The sequence below is a fragment of the Arachis duranensis genome, chromosome 10 (assembly GCF_000817695.3).
Source record: "Arachis duranensis cultivar V14167 chromosome 10, aradu.V14167.gnm2.J7QH, whole genome shotgun sequence".
NCBI lineage: Eukaryota > Viridiplantae > Streptophyta > Magnoliopsida > Fabales > Fabaceae > Arachis > Arachis duranensis.
This window is the reverse complement of record NC_029781.3, coordinates 100965466-100982269: the sequence shown is the minus strand read 5'-3', so window position 1 is coordinate 100982269 and position 16804 is coordinate 100965466. Positions and strand designations below refer to the sequence as shown.

Here is a 16804-nt window from a genome sequence, read left to right as displayed (position 1 = left end):
AGGCATCCGGGCATTTTGGGTCGCCGCCGAACGGGCACTTTGAGCATGCTTTCATGTCAAGGCAGCAGCCGCCGCCGCAGAATCAGCAGCAGCAGTTCAATAGAATGGGTGGAGGTGTGGCTGGATATGCAGAGGATATGGAATCTGCTAATGCATCTGGTGCAAGGAAGGTTCTTACTCTTTTTCCAACTGGAGATGATTGAATTTACCATTTGAAATTTGGTTGTTATGTTCTCTATATAACAAAATTATTATATATAGTACTCAACTTAGTTATCTCTGTTTGGAGACAACGTTTGGTGGTGTAGTTTCTCGTTTGGTATGTTTGAGGTGTTAAGCAAGGAGGTGTTAGTTGTTATTTAGTATTAAGGTGGGGTTAATTTGTGTCTTGGAGTTACTAATTGGTATTGGAGTCTAGGCATTTTCTTCGGATCTAGAAGCATGAGTAGTCATTGTGGGATAATTGGGATAGGTTTGTTCCAATATGGTGTTCTTCCTGTGACAGTTCTGTAATTAGTACCTTGCTTGTTGGTAGCATTCCATATGTTCTGTGTCGGCTCCTGGTGACTGAAGTTCATCGTGATGTCACTTTTGGGGCTGCGACAATGTCTATATAGCTCCGAGTTTGAATCAGTGGTCGGTGAGACTTAGTCCTCTGTTGATTCATCCCATCATTAGTTTTATGGGAATTGGCTGCAGCTCTGTATAAACCACATTGTTACTTCTTGGGAAGTTTTCTATTGGCATTCATGGCAGGAGTGAGCGAATTGCGGCGAGTTCAGTAATTATGGCCTGCAGTTGGCAATAAACTTGGGAGTTGGAAGCGTATCTATTGGTGCATTTGGTTGTGAATTCTTCAACTGAATCTGGGAGCCTCTAATGCGGAAGACTTTGTCTTCTTGCGTGTCAAGTTATGTGTCCTTTAGAGGTGAGTTGTACATTGTTTGATTCTATATAGAAGACTTTAATGCCTGATGCAAGGCGATCTTTTAAAATTCTAATCTTACTCTGTGGCGTTAAATTCTATATGCCAGATGAACTCAAGTAAAACTAGTTTCTTTGAGTTTGTAGGTTTACCCTGCTTAAATGAAAACAATAAGTTCATGTTTTTACTTAGTTCTGTATTTCTTTTACCAAGTCTTATTATTTGATCACTATAATGATCTTAGCTATACATTGGCCTTCTTTTCTGGTTTTGAATGACAACATAAATGTCGACATCGATATGCATACATCTTCATTACTACAGAATTTTGATAAGTAGCCTACACTACACTAAGAATTTTGATGATTGCCATACATTTTGCTCTGCAATGTTTAAGCTTTCAACTAGCATTACTATTACTGTTTAAGACCATGTCACTTTTCACTCATGTCTATGAACTTAGAACTAGTTCTTACGCATGGTGTTTCACTTTTGAATTGAAATGGTAAGCTGAACCTTCAGGGTTAGAATGATTTTGCCACTCAAGTAGTGTAGTCATAGTACCCTGAAGTTCACCTTTAGACTTATGAACAAAGTATTATTGTATTTTCATGCCAATCTTGAACTTCAATTTGATGGACAATGAGCAGTAAACTTTTTTTTCCCCAATCATCCCCTTTCAATGATGAATCCATTTCTATTGTCACCATTTTGGATCCTTGAAAGATTAGTTCTATGGTTGAATGGTCTCCCAAAAGTTTGATAATATAATATTTCATTGTAGTTTCATTGTAGTTTAAGTCCTTCTGTATAGACCATACTTTTACTAATCATTCATACAAGATTAACAAACATTTCTGATTTATACAAGATTAACAGCTTAGTAATTACTAGTTAGTATTAGTTTAATTTTTCTCCGAAGTGAATAAAAAATGCCATGAGAATTGGAATGGTAACCTTAACCGAGTAATTATCCCATAATTACATTTTATATTAATTTTAGTCCCATGTTAAAGTGTAAAGTCCCTTTCGGTAGAAACCTAAACAGCCTAATAATATCAGTTGGTGACCATTCGGATTGGAATTTGTCCACTTGCGGATAATCAAGAATCTATATGCTACACTAATCACCAATCAAATTGCAAATAAAGATGTTTCTATGATAAATCAACTAATTGTGTTAGTTCCTTATCTTGTAAAAGATCTGAATAGAATATAGGAAATTAGGAACACCAAGTTCAAAAGCAAAGATAGGTCTATCTCATAAGAAAAGTAGGGAATCAACCAACGCAAATAGTGTATAATTTAACATTCTAATGTAGCTTATACTTTATTGTTTTCTACTTCTTTTTTATTCATGTTATTTAAAATATAGTAAAACAAAAATGAAATTTTAGTTCATTGTAAGTATAGATATTTTATATTACTGTAAAAAATCATATTAGTGAATCTAATTAAATTATAAAATATGCAAACATGCGCCAGTAAAACTCTTATGAGCACCTGTAAATTTAAAACAAAAAATGATAATACTGAATGTTAAACTTGTTAGTGAGATTTGAATGCTATCATTTTTATCAATCTTTTTTTGGAACAATGAATTTTATTAATCTAAAATAAATATTTTTTTGGTGAAACTAAAAATAAATACCTCACTTGCACAACAAGCAAAGTCATCGGAACATAAGACCAATACGACCGAGTAATATTATTTAAATATTTAAAATAAACATTAATTGAAGCCTAACATAGTTTAAAAGAAAAAAGAAGATAAATATTGAAATGGACGGTTAGACCAAAATTGAAATGAAAAATAAAATGGATAATGACAATATAACATGAAGTACAATAATATATATATATCTTATATGGTTAATGGACCAAGCGTTATTCTTAGATTTAGAAGAGGACCACCAGATATCCTGTTAAATATACGTTGCTTCTTCAACTGGATACAAATACATATTTGGAACAGTTCACATGAGGTGGACCAACCAAATATTGCCACTTTTGACTTGTCATTGAAATAAAAATTTATTACAAAGCCTAGGCCTTAGACTTGGGCTTTCTAGTTTTCTGACACCATGATCTGCAACCCAAGATTCCAGCACAACTGCTTCAAAAACAAGGTTGCATTGATACCCTGCTAAAAATACTAGTGTTATAGAATAGAGTCATGTTCCATTAAATTTTACTAGTAAGTTTTTTAATTTTTATATAATAGCTTTTTCCAAGCTCTTCTATTATTGAAAGATTAATCTAAAAGAAATCGGGAAAAGGTTTAAACCTTAAGGGATAAATTACTATAATATTTAAATTGAATATTCTCATCCCTCTAATATTTTTGTGAATAAAAAGCATAAAATAATGAAATTTTGTTTTAGCTAAATTTTAGTTTATTCTATTAGCCTCCACAACTTTAACAAGGTATTTAGAAACAGCACCGAAACCTTATCACAAATTTAAAGTCTAGAAATAAATCCACTATTTTATATAGACTGTCAAACTAGAAGTACCAGATATGATATCATATATGCTAGTATAACCCATCAAAACTGAAAGTCAAAGACATACTACAACAGCAACAAATGTCTATGATAGAATACTCAAGAACAAACCTAACATGAAACAACTAAACATACTAAGGTAACAACTTCTGCATCCAATTCCATTACTTTTCCCCCTAAAATGTCATCTAGTAGTTTTGTGAATAGTCAAAGCTCAACGGCTGTTGACCAAACGGAGCCTGCAATACAGATACAAATCCTTATGAGATGAATCATAATACAAAATTAATAGAAGTATATATTGTGAAAATATAAAAGAGAAAACAATATTCCTTAATACTTGGCAAGGAAGCAGGATTCAATCAAAGTGTAGTGCTGCATTATCATGAAAACCACAGATTTTGAAGATAAACACAACTGTTTGGGATGGAAAGATGTCAATACACCACACAATTTGAATAAACGACACAAGAAGTTGGATAATCATAATGGCCTGAAGTCCAAATCCTTGAGTGGTATGTTATACATAAAATTGCAAATTGCAAAAGCCGGATACCATGCATGAGAACATTGCAAATTGCAAACCCAACAAGTCTATCCAACAAGCTAATTTAAACAACCAAGAGCCAATTAAACCTATGATCTTTACTTTTTCCCTCCTTTTTTAAAAGAAGATTCAATTTATTTCTAACATGTATCGGTATTTTAAAGCTAGTACAGAAACATTTGTGTAAACCAAGTAATTGAATTGAGTAAATTAAACTGTGGCTTACCTGGAAAACAGCATGCCTAAATTGGTCATATGAATGTGCATACATCATTGCAGCACTTGGCCATTGTACATAAGCAACATCCCTAGCTGTTTGATTTAATCCGTTGGCAGCAAAAGGATTCATCATTGGGCTTGACGGAGGACCGTAGCCAAGTGAAGCCTGAGTTTGTGGCATCTGGCCCAACGGATTAAAAGTAGCATCATATTGAGCAAATGAAGGTTGAGCTTTTGGCAAATTGAAAGGCACCATGTTAACAGCAGATGTCGGCATATTCCTAGCATACCTGCATCAATAACACATTTCAATCCGACAATAGGCAAATTATGACATAACCAAAAGAAAAGGCAAACTATTACAGTCAAAGTTGACACCGCACAGAAAGTGTAAACATCACAATACAAGCTATCTAAATTCTTGAATCAAGAGTGCCATCAAATAAACCAGCCAAATTAACAGAAATACGACCCATCAAGGGCAGGTAGTTTCTAATTAAGAGCAATTGAGCAAACATGCATTTGCAATTGCAGCCATTGCATTCAATTTTGGGAAAGCTCTCAACTGAATTCCAAAAGAAGTGATAGAACTGACCTTCCGTAGCTACGATCATAATCTGGATCGCTACGATCCTTTTCCCTATCTCGCAAAATGGCAACTCGGGTAGAACTAATGTCCCTGACACTGTTGCATCTTTCTGGATCAGCCATTGGGATCTTGCTAGCTTCATTCTCATCCTTAATGATGAGAGAATTTTTTACATCTGTGGGGACTGGGGATGATGTATCCCCTGAGTCGAAGCTTCTAGAGCTACTGAAAATACGTGCTCGAGCCCGATCATATTCCTCCTTTCTCTCTTCCACACTTCTCAGTGTGTTTCCTTTTGTCCCAGCTTCACTGGCTTCATTTAAACTAGTTTTAGAAGGCCTAGGTCTAATGACAATTTTTTTGTGCTCCGATTTATCATTTTCCAACTGCTTAGCAGGTATTTCAGATAAGCGAACCACAGGATACTTGCTTTCTGCTAATTTTCTCACCAGAATTTTACTTCCCTGGCCATCTAAGCCAGTGTCTTGAACCATTGTCTGCATACCATAGTGTTGAGCAACTCTGTGTGCAGCCAATCTGAGATAGGACGAAGGGAAATGTGGGAACTCAAAATGCTGCTGATCAGCATTGTTTAGAAACCTCTGGATATCCAGCTCCATTCGCAAAACTGAAGATGTAAACAGAGTAAAAAATTCGAAGATAAATAAATATCATCATTTATAAAACATTTGGGTATAATTGAAAAGGGGGAAAATATCCAAACTCATGAAAAGATGTGTGGAAAAATTACAGGCACAAAAAAAATCCATCAAATAATAGCTCATTCATTTACTAGAAAACACAAAATCCAGCAGCAAACCACCCAACGCCTATTACTTTTAAGTCATCTGCTTACAAGATGATAAAGTTTTGATCCAAGAAAACATCATTTCAGCTACTCAATCTAAAATTCAAAGAAAACCAGTAACAGCAAAAAGTACCCCATGTACCTTAGCCAGAAGGCAAAGAATCGGTTAACATTGTTGCACATATATACACACACACTAGAAAGCAAATCAAAATCAAGTTCCATTTATTTTGACAGATCATCAGGGATATGATCTTCACATATATCAACCAAGATACCTTGTTATATGATTAATTATTCCCAACTATCAGAATCCTATTTAAGAATTTGGCGTTTCAGAATTCAGCACCTACCTCAAATTAGAACAAAAACTTGAAAGTCTGTATAAAAATAAAATAAAAAATAAAAAATTGAAAGACTGAAAAACGAGAAACACATGGCTTAAGTCAAGTCCCTTGAACCATAATTTTATCTTCAACAAACTTAGGATAATAAGATCATACAGAAATTACATGACAAACACAATTGTGGTTTAATTGGAACCTCAACACCCCAAAAAATTTCATACCATCACATCAACCGCAAATTACCACAATACAACAGGCAATTACCAGAACAAATCCAGATCTGACAGAATCCAACATAAACATAACACAGAAACAAAACACGAAGAAAAATTGGGATTCTCCTCTAAAACCCAACAGCAAAATCTACAAAAAGGGGGAAAAAGATGTACTCAAAATCATTAAACGAAACTGGTCAAAAGCTAAATCCAGCTCAAGCAAAACTAAGCCATTCAATTAATAACAACAATAATAATGAGGAATCGGAGTGGGAGATTAGGGATTAAGAAGAAGATTAACTGGTGAGACGGTGGCGAGGGTTCTGCAGAGCCTCCACCAAGAAGGGGTCAACCATTGACTCCTTCGAAACGACGTCGTTGCTGGAAATAGACGATGAATCCATAGGTTCGTTCGATTCAGAAAAGGAGAAAAAAATCTATAGAATTTAATGTAGGGGGAAAATTCGAAACTTTTATTATTTAAAAAAAAATTGGGTTAAGATTCTTCTTCTTGTTTTTCCTCCTTCTCCCTACGAGGGAAAAGAATCAAAAGTAAGGGTCAGGAGGAAGAAGAAGAAGATGAAGAAGAGGATGAGGAGAAGGATTTGTGCCTTCTAAGCATAGAAAAAAAATAAAAAAGAAAAAAAAGAAAAATTAGAACGACGATAGAAAACCCCGACAGCCTCCCTCTTCTTATCTTTCTCTCTCTATCCTTGATAGCATATATATTTATATATATTTATATATTTATTATTTATCATTATTATTGATTATCGATGATATTTTTATCTTTTTTATAATCCTACTTTTTTATCTTTTATATTATTTTTTCTTTTCACGCATTTATTTCCTGGAATATGAAGAGACAAAAAAAAGGGGTTACCAAGCCATTTCTCACTTTTTAATTTGAATATGGAAGAAAAAGTGGTGTTAGACTCAGATGTGGGGAATACAGGTACTTTACAGTCATGTGGTGTCAGTGAATAGAACTCGGACCATGCGAGTTCTTCCTTTCATAAAAAAATTGATAACAACAAACAACTCGGAGAGTCCGTTTTCTAGCTTCCGAAATTCATATTTGTCTAACCACAAGTCGGACCATGCGATTTATTAATCAAATTTTTAAAATCAAACAACTCGCATGGTCCGATTTGTGTACTCTGAATTTTTTTAACTTTTTAAACACAAATCGGAGGGTTCAATTTGTGTACTCCCATAATTTTGAAAAACAACAAAAATTACCATGTTAAAGTATATCACTCATTTTATTTCTATATCAAAATTTTTTAACCAGCCATTTCTCCTCTTCGTGGTTCGCTTTCTATAATTCAAAACCACGAGTTTTTTCTTCTTTTATTTATGGTCTTGTTAATACGGATCCATTTTGAGATTTTAGGAATCCATTCAATATATTAAAAATTTAAAATCTTTTTGTTATTATATTGTTTTTATTTATCTTTTAAGAACCAATTTTTAACGTTATCTTTTTTTATTTCTTGACCGGATTTTCAAAATTATAACTTCCATTGTAGGATAGTATACAGAATAAAAAACGGTTTTCGGATTTGGTTTTACCAAACAAGGTAAGTCGACGAATGAGATTGGAGATTTGGAGTTAGATGTGGGATTTTAGATTTAAATGACATGTGCATAAAAGAGTAAAATACAATTTGGATTGTAGGTTCAATTCAAATAATATTCTTTTAATATTTTAAGTCATTATACATGATTCTTTTTTTATTTTATCTTTTACATGGTTAAAAACTTAAAATTGTGAGCCAGTAGATTGGTTATAAAACGGAACTATCGGGGTTTATTAAGGGTGCATTTGTTTTTAGTTTTAAAAGAAAAGTAATTTTACAATTTAGTTTTTTTCTATAGTTGAAAATTTTAAAACTTATTTCAATTGGAAGCCAATTTGTGTTATTTTATAAAATTTTATGAAAATATATGAAAAAGTTGTTGATTTTAATATATAAAGAAAACTAAGTTAAGAATTTGTTTGGACGCTATTTTTAGAAAATATCTTTTTTTATGATTTTTTTTAAAAGATCTTTTATAAAAGTTAAAGTGATTTTATATTTGGATATCTTATATAAAAAAATTTGTTTATTTATCAATTATGTTTGGATATGATGTTCAAACAAATACTAGGATAAAAATAAATAATTGATTTCATGTTTCGTACAAGCAAATGAATTTGAACTTTGTTTCATAAACTAATTCATTTATAATTTTTTTTTCAATAAAGCTACGCACCTAAATAATTTTATTACGTAAGTTTAACTAAATGAGATACGTGCATTTCAGTTTTTAAATGTGGTCGGTGTTGTTTTCTTAGTTTTTTTTTTCTCAATAATATAATTGTCATCGTTGTCTTCATCATCTTTTTTTTTATTCGGTGTTGTTTTCTTAGTTTTTTTTTCTTAATAATATAATCGTCATCGTTGTCTTTATCATCTTTTTTTTTATTGTCTTCTTCTCTTGTTTGATTTTTTGTTTGTTTCTTTTTTTTTTTTTTCATTCTCCTTTATTATCATTGATTTCTTCATGTTTTCTTTTATATATATTCAAAAAATTAGAACACTGAAATTTTGATATAAGCATACAAATTTTAGTATACAATATAAATTTTTAAAGGATCACATATTTAAAATATTGACACTCAACCAATAAAATATATATAACACATAAATTTTAGTACACAGTATATAACACAAAAAATTTTATGCACAACATATAAATTTTTTAATAATCATACTTGACTTACTCAACTAACAAAATATATTTGCAGCAAAAATTTATGTACTATGTGTAAATTTGTATGCTATATCGATAAAATTTTACTATGTACAAAAATTTGGGTTAATACTCAAATTCGTCCCCGAAAGATTACGCGATCTTCATTTTCGTCCCCGAATGATTTTTTTAATCAAATTAGTCCCTGAAAGTTAAAAAATAAGTCAAATTAGTCCTTCTGTCCGATGGGCGATGACGTGGCACGTTAAGTGCCACGTGGCATGATGACATGGCACGCCACGTGGCAGGCCAACGCTACGGTCAACGCCACGTGGCAAGTCAGCGATACGTGGCACGTCACGTGGCAGGTCAGTGACACGTGGCATACTCGTGACATGCCACGTGTCACTTGACATGTACAAAAGATTTTTATAGTCAAAATAGTCCTTGAAAGTCTAGGATTAAGTCATTTTCATCCTTCAAATTTTAAAAATTAGTCAAACTAGTCCTTATATAATTTTTTTATTTTTTTCATAATATTAAATTTGAAATATTTTTTGATACTACTAATTTTAATAGAAATATAATTGACAAACAAAACATTAGTAATTGTATCTTTTCTTCTTAAAATTTTTTTCAATAAAAGTATCTCTCTCTTTTAATTATTCTCAAAATCTCTCTTATTTTTTTCTATTCTAAAACATTTTTCTTACAGATATTTTGCTGCAGTATATATATATACTCAAAATTGAAATGTATGTATTTATTAACCTAAACAAAATTATATGCTCGAAATCAAAATTTATGTATGTTAAACTAAACAAAACCTTGAAAACCCTACCCGGTTCCCCTGACCCGGTACACACTAGTGCACCCAACCCTCCAGCAGTAGTAGCTGCAAACCTAATGAAGAAAAGAAAGAAAGGGGAAGCAGGGGAGGGGTTCCATGGAAGTAGAGTGAGGGAGAAAGAGGAAAGGCAGCGCGGTGGGTGTCACTGCCACCGTCGCCGCCATTGCCGTCCGTCCATGGAGCCTTGTGTCGGGGCGGAGGAGAGGAGGAGGGAGCTTGCCGTCGCGTCACCACGTCGCCATCGAGCTCGCTGCCGGCGAGCACGAAGAGAGAGATCGGATAGAGAAAGAGAGAGAGAGAGAGAAGACTTACGAGGGAGTCACCGCAGGAAGGAGTTCGCCGCCGCGTCCCGTTGCCTGCGCCGCCGTCATTCATCCTCCCTGCTGTCCGACGCCGTCGCCGTTCGCGAAGAAGAGAGGGAGCTCGCGTTGCCATTAGATCCGCCGTTCCTCACTGTTTCTGTCGCCGCCGTCAGTGCCTTGCTGCTGCCGCCGCTGCCGCGGGGAGCTACGCCTCTATGTTTCTGGCCACCGGAAAACCTCGTCGCCGTCGCCGAAAAAACTCTGCCGGTAAGGGTTTATGTTGGTCTTCGTTTCATTTGGGTTTCCGGAAGCTTCATTGTCGCTGTATGTTAGTTTCAGCTATCGTCGCCGGAGATCTAGTCGCCGCCGCCACTAGAGGTGGTTACCGGGGATGCTGCTAAGCCGGTTCAATGAACGCTGCTGGTTCGTTTTCATAGTTCGGTATTTGAATGATTTTACAATCTGAAAGTTGAGTTTTTGTTTATTGGAAACTGATTTGGTTTTGAACTTATTGAAAAAAATTATATAAGGACTAATTTGACTAATTTTTAAAATTTGAAGGATGAAAATGATTTACATTTGGATTTTCAAGAACTATTTTGACTATAAAAATCTTTTGTACATGTCAAGTGACACGTGGCATGTCACGGGTATGCCACGTGTCACTGACATGCCACGTGGCACTGACCTGCCACGTGGCGTGCCACGTATCGCTAACCTGCCACGTGGCGTGCCACGTCATCGCCCATCTGACAGAATGACTAATTTGACTTATTTTTTAACTTTCAGGGACTAATTTGATTAAAAAAATCATTCGGAGACGAAAATGAAGATCGCGTAATCTTTCGGGGATGAATTTGAGTATTTATATGCTACGTGTACATATTTAGACAAATTTTGTGGTGCCTATAATTTTGGTGTCGAAATTACCGAATTTACCTTTTATGGTAAGTTTTAAATATTAAAAAATTATTTATTTTTATATTTTTTAATTTAAATATTTATTTTTATATTTTTTAATTTAAATTTTAATGTTATATTAATAATTTTTTGTGTTATCTAACAAATATTTATGTACTAAAAAAAATATAGAGAAGAGACACATGATAGCATATTTTTTTAAAATTTGTGCCAATTTAGTTAGACTGAATTACAAAAATATTGATATGTATAGTATTATTATTTTTTTTATACATAAGAACAAACATTTTATTCATAAAATAATACGACACTTATAAATAAGTAAAAGGCATTAAATTTAAGTCTAAAATAGACAATCATATATTTTTAAAAATAGATTTTTTCAATTTTTTTAATTGTTTTGTCAAATATAATATTTTACCAGTTAATATTGTCTCGTATATTTTTTTTGTCCTATTTAAAAAAAATAATAAAAAGTTACACTTTACAATATAAATTGAAGAAGAAGATCAATTCCCTATATTCTTTATGGTCAATATAGTGAACTAAATCCGGAAAATGAGCCTAACATTCAATTTATAGAATATTAACACATAAAAATGAAGATAAATTCTTGTTTGTTTCTAAAACTACATAAAAAATATTGCAATATTGTGAGATTTTTTTTTCTTTTTTAAATAATCTGAATCCTTCTCTAATTTCAAAATATTTAATGAATAAAATATTATTCTCGATATATCTGTTTATAAATAAATTATAACTACACCACCTATAAAATTGGACGAGGGAACAAAACTCTAAAAAAAAATACACTACAAGAAATTATAAAATTAATCAAACAACTTCTAATTCTAGACATTATATCATAAACTTACTCATATTACACACTCCCACACCCACCACTTAAGAGTTTTTATCCATTATTTGATTTTCATGAAATTTTGAATCTAAGTAAAGCATATTTATTAAAAAGCATATAATTTGTCACTCCATTTTTTTTTATTCAAACGGTATCCTCCAACCCGACAGGTTAAAGGCTAATCTGTCGCTGGCCAATGGGTTGCTGCATGCACGAGACAAAATTCAAACTTCCGACACTTACTTAAATGAACGAGTGAGCTGACCATTCGACCAACTCAAATTAGTTATTTGTCACTCGAATTTGCCACATCCAAAGTTGTTGAGTTGTTCAACTAATTTTGGAGTCAACTACCAGCGAACCCGTGTGTTGGCCCAGTCAACAATGTCTGTGGGCTTATAAAATTCAATTATTATTGGGCTCAGCATTCTACGTAGTCCAATCTTCCCAAAACCCAAAAGTAGTGGCTGAGGCATGTGATGTAGTTGGCTAGTGGCAAAGGTATTTGACTCAAATTTATCCATATCAGGTTCGAACCTTAGCTGTAGTGGGTAGGTTAGTGTGTGTGTTTTTAATACCAAAAAATAAAAAAAGTGTGTGTGTTTTTGTACAAACCAAAATAATAAATCCCAAAAGTACATTCATATTCATTAGACCGAAAATATAAATAAAAGAAAAACAAGACATTCACGTGACACAACAGGACGTAGCGGAAACGCAACTCGTGCATTTGGAAATTTGGAATAGACTATTGCTCTTTCAGACTCTGTATATTGCGCATATTCCTATTCGTAATTCCTATCGATGAAGTTTCCAGACACACACTTCCAACAGATAAATAAACTTTTAAAAATAAACCAATAAAAATACCTTGTCTTAAGTCACAAGTCGCAAGGAAAGCGTGTCAAGAAGAGTCAAGACCTCAAGCGCACCTGCTTCGAACAAACTCCACGCTCTCATCATTTTGTTTACAACGCACGAATCAACCACTCCCGCCCGCATTTTTTACAAGTTTGCTTAAATGTATTTTAAAAAATATATTTGGAATAGGTTATAAGGAAAAAAATAAATTAAATTCTATGATTTTCTGTTTGACTTGAATGACTGAATTTTATTTAGACCACATTGAATTTCAAAACTCTAGCATTTAAAATTATCATCAATACCACTAAATAATAATAATGATAATTACGCACCGGAAAACAAATTTACATAAACGAATGCCTCTTATCACCTAAAGTAGGAATTTTTTTATTTAAATTAAAAAAATAATATTTATCGATTTAAATAAATGTATATAAGTATTTATTAAATTACATTTAGAGTTATATCTCAGATACAGTGGGAGAAACAAAAAAACAAACGTATCTCGGATGCACTGATTCCGTTCTGTGATACAGAACGAGTTGATCATATCTCGAGTGCACCTAAGATATGCTTATATTCTAACATGTAGCAGTGCATTCGAGATACGTAAAAGGAAGCAAAATAGGAGCACTACATCCGAGATATAGTTAAGATCCGAATTTATGAAAATATTATAATGTTGTAGATGAAAAATGGTCCCATAACAATCGAAGATAACTAATTATATAGAAATTATGCTTCATTACACATTAAACACGTTTAATAACAATCAGTACATCAAAGTGACAACATTAGAACAAAAAGACCTAAACTCTAAACTGCATGCGTCGTCATGGATCCGAGTGGGGCGCATTGAGACACCCACGTCTAGTGTGGCCCTCTCCATGGCAGAGCCCACATCTCTTCTCCGCACGCTCAATGGCATCCATCTCATTTCGAATCCGAGTGGATACCGGCCTATCCGATGCCTTCCTCCTCATGGCTGAGTTGGGTTTCAGGCGTGCACCGTACCATGGAGGCCACATCTTTTTGTCTGGTATCGGTGGAAACTCCCTCTCGTATACCTTGAATACAGAGGCCATCGTGTACACGGGTCTACAAAATGACCCCACTCAATACTCGCAGCTGCACATGCCGCCAGGCGTGTCGATATAGGTAATGCAATGACTGGAACAAGCCACAATCGCATGTACACTCGGTCAGACGAACCCGATATGAAGTTTGTGACCAACCATCTACTGGCTTCACATCTTCCCACGCTAAAAACGGATGCCCAACAATCACAATGGGTGACTCGCAACATCGACAAGCTCTCTCTGTTCTTATCTATAGCTGCCAATAGCCGCTGCGAGTGGATCTGTCCACCCTGTAACTCAGCATGTACTTCGCGTCCTCTGCGTACAAACAACTGTTGCAACCGCTCATATGTTGCCCGAACAATCGCTGCCACCAGAAGATTCCTTGTTCCCTTCAACACGACATTTATACACTCCGATAGGTTTGTAGTTATGTGACCATACCGACGACCTTCGTCGCAATGCTACTACCAAAATTCCTTCCTGAAACGAAGAGCCCAATCCACCATCTCACGGGACAGTGTACCTAAAGCATCCAAGTAACAATCGTATCCTTCCTTACTCGGACTGTATGCCGCATTTATCAAGTACCTCTTACCCTCGGTCGACTTAACCTGGAATTGAAGTTTGAATCCATGTGTCATATGTAGTAAGCATGATATGCTGACAAGAGATGCCATCCACTGTGAGGTGCATTGAGAGTGGCGCGAATGGCCTTTGATCTATCTGATATGATCAGGATTCCTGCCTGTGGAGTAACATGCTGTCTCAAATTTGAGAGGAAAACGACCATTACTCTGTTGTCTCAAACTCCACTAATGAGAAAGTTATAGGAAGAATATTGTTGTTACCATCTTGAGTCACAGCAATCAAAAGCACGCCCCCGTACTTGCCGTATAGATTTGTTCCATCCACCGATACAAGCGGCTTGCAATGCTTAAACGCTTCAATACATAGAGAAAATGCCCAAAAAACCTTATCAAATTGATTCCACTCTCCGTCAACCATATCCCCGTTGTAATAAGGGACAGCATTGTATTCGTGGATCGTACCTGGGAGGCACTCCTGCAAGGTATGTAAGAGTGCCGAAATCCTATTGTATGACTCTTTCCAGCCGCCATAGATATTTGCAATTGTCTTTTACTTTGCCATTCACACCTTCCGATACGAGGGCTTAAAATGGTAATTTTGATGGACAGTACTTTGCAACACTGGGATATACATCGAAAGATCAGTCTTTATCATAGATAACACAACTTTGCAAATCAACCCACTATTTAGTTGTGCATGGTCTTGAGACATGGTTAGTGCCAGACATGTATTCGATACACCGAACCAACGTACCTTCCTGCGAATATTGATCCAATGTCAACAACATGCTAAACAAAAACAAAAAACAAACGTATAGAGTCTAATGCATCCATAATATAATACAAAATATACCAATAATTCAAGTTCTGTCGTAATGCCACACGAAGACTCCACGGACAATCATTGGAGAATTTTTTGTATTGGCAGTGGTATTTTAGCCTATCTAAATCTAGCACTTTGTACTCCGCATTCCGTCGAATACTGTAGTTCTTCACCCCTAGTAGGACTGCTTCTCGGTTGTTGAACCTATGCCCAATTCGAAATTCTACCCCACCATCCGTGTTGTAATCCTCCCCGTCCCCAGCATTGAAAAGATCGTCCGAGTGCATTGCATCCAAGTTCAACGTCTGGTAATAGCTAGGAACATCTGACAGTCGAGGAATGGCCAGAGGCAGAGGTAGCAGAAACCTACCAACGGTGCCTCTAGGAGTCTCCAGCACAAACTCATCCTCTGACATTGTATTACTTGATGACTCGAACCCAGCAATATGGATGGAATCGCCTTCACTGTCGGAATCGTCGACACTATCATGAGGCTGGGCATAGTGGATTGGTGTCGCCTCGAGTGGCACGACTTCAGGACCCGGAGGAGACAGCCCATCCCGAACAACTACATCACGGACCACAGCATACAACTCCATCACATGTTGGGGGCATCAGTTGCGCATGTACGTCAAACATTACCCTCACATGCTGATTCCATTTATCCAGAATAACCGGTTCATAAATTTCCCGTTCGGAAGCTCATACAGAAATCTATATGCAATCCTCCCTACCTCCTTTGTTTCTACTCCTCCCATATTGCTCAGCATGATTGTCTTTAGCACATCTAGGGTATCAAACCGGTAAGTGCGCAACATCACAGTATTGTCAAACTAAAAAATCACTCTTTCATCACCGTGTCTGACTATCCCATTCGGATAAACCACCACAAAAAAGTATTGATTGTTCTCCATCAGATCAAAATCGAAAGAAGAGAAAAAAATGAATGGTTTGTGAATTGTGAGATGAGAGATATTGGGATGGTTTATATAAATAGACTTATTGTACAATATATCTTGGGTGTTGAGACCCTAATTATAATCTTGACTATATTTCGGATGCAGTGCCCTTGTTTTGCTTTCTTACACGTATCTCGGATGCACTGCTACATGTCAGAATATGAGCATATTTCAGATACAATATATTCGAGATGCTCTCTTGTTCATATCTCGGGTGCACCCGGAATATGACCAGCACGTTCTGTATCACAGAACGGGGTCAGTGCATCCGAGATATGACTCTAAATGTAATTTAGTAAATATTTATCCGTTTATTTAAATCGGTAAATATTTTTTTTAATTTAAATAAAGAGTAAATAACCATTTGTACCCACGAAAGATATAAACGCTGACAAATGTAACCATAGAAGTAAGAAACTCACCTTGTAACCACGGAAGATGACCTCTATGTGCCAGAAATACCCTGACCTTGGTTACGCACCTGGTCTGTTAATATCTGAACCTACGTGGCAAGAAAACCACTCCAAACCTATCTACGTGTAACCCTTTTTCTATTAAGAAATAGAAAAAAAATTCTTACACCCTCTCTGTGCCCTAGCAGAGCTCCATTGTTGTCACCACTCACCACTGCCATTCCAAATCGAAGAAGAAGACCAGAGCA

The 16804-nt window shown here is 35.1% G+C and overlaps 2 protein-coding genes across 4 annotated transcripts; one reads left to right on the top strand and one right to left on the bottom strand.

Annotated features, from left to right (window-relative positions):
- Nucleotides 1-3386: 3386 nt before the first annotated feature.
- Nucleotides 3387-6855, bottom strand: LOC107471472 (uncharacterized). Its single transcript, XM_016090942.3, has 4 exons — nt 6459-6855; nt 4794-5415; nt 4206-4488; nt 3387-3671 (listed from the first exon to the last, which is right to left on the bottom strand). The coding sequence occupies exons 1-4, from the start codon at nt 6559-6561 to the stop codon at nt 3621-3623; spliced, it is 1059 nt and encodes a 352-aa protein (XP_015946428.1). The 5' UTR covers nt 6562-6855; the 3' UTR covers nt 3387-3620.
- Nucleotides 6856-9741: 2886 nt separating this feature from the next.
- LOC127742381 (uncharacterized) lies at nt 9742-10948 on the top strand. Of its 3 annotated transcripts, none has more exons than XR_008003568.1 (3): nt 9742-10315; nt 10388-10471; nt 10838-10948. XR_008003568.1 is itself a non-coding variant. In XM_052254882.1 (2 exons), the coding sequence occupies exons 1-2, from the start codon at nt 9803-9805 to the stop codon at nt 10406-10408; spliced, it is 540 nt and encodes a 179-aa protein (XP_052110842.1). In that variant the 5' UTR covers nt 9742-9802; the 3' UTR covers nt 10409-10535. The 3 variants fall into 3 exon arrangements, 1 of the variants encoding a protein (XP_052110842.1); XR_008003567.1 differs by having other exon boundaries at nt 10382-10471; XM_052254882.1 differs by lacking the exon at nt 10838-10948 and having other exon boundaries at nt 10382-10535.
- The last annotated feature ends 5856 nt before the right edge of the window (nt 10949-16804 follow it).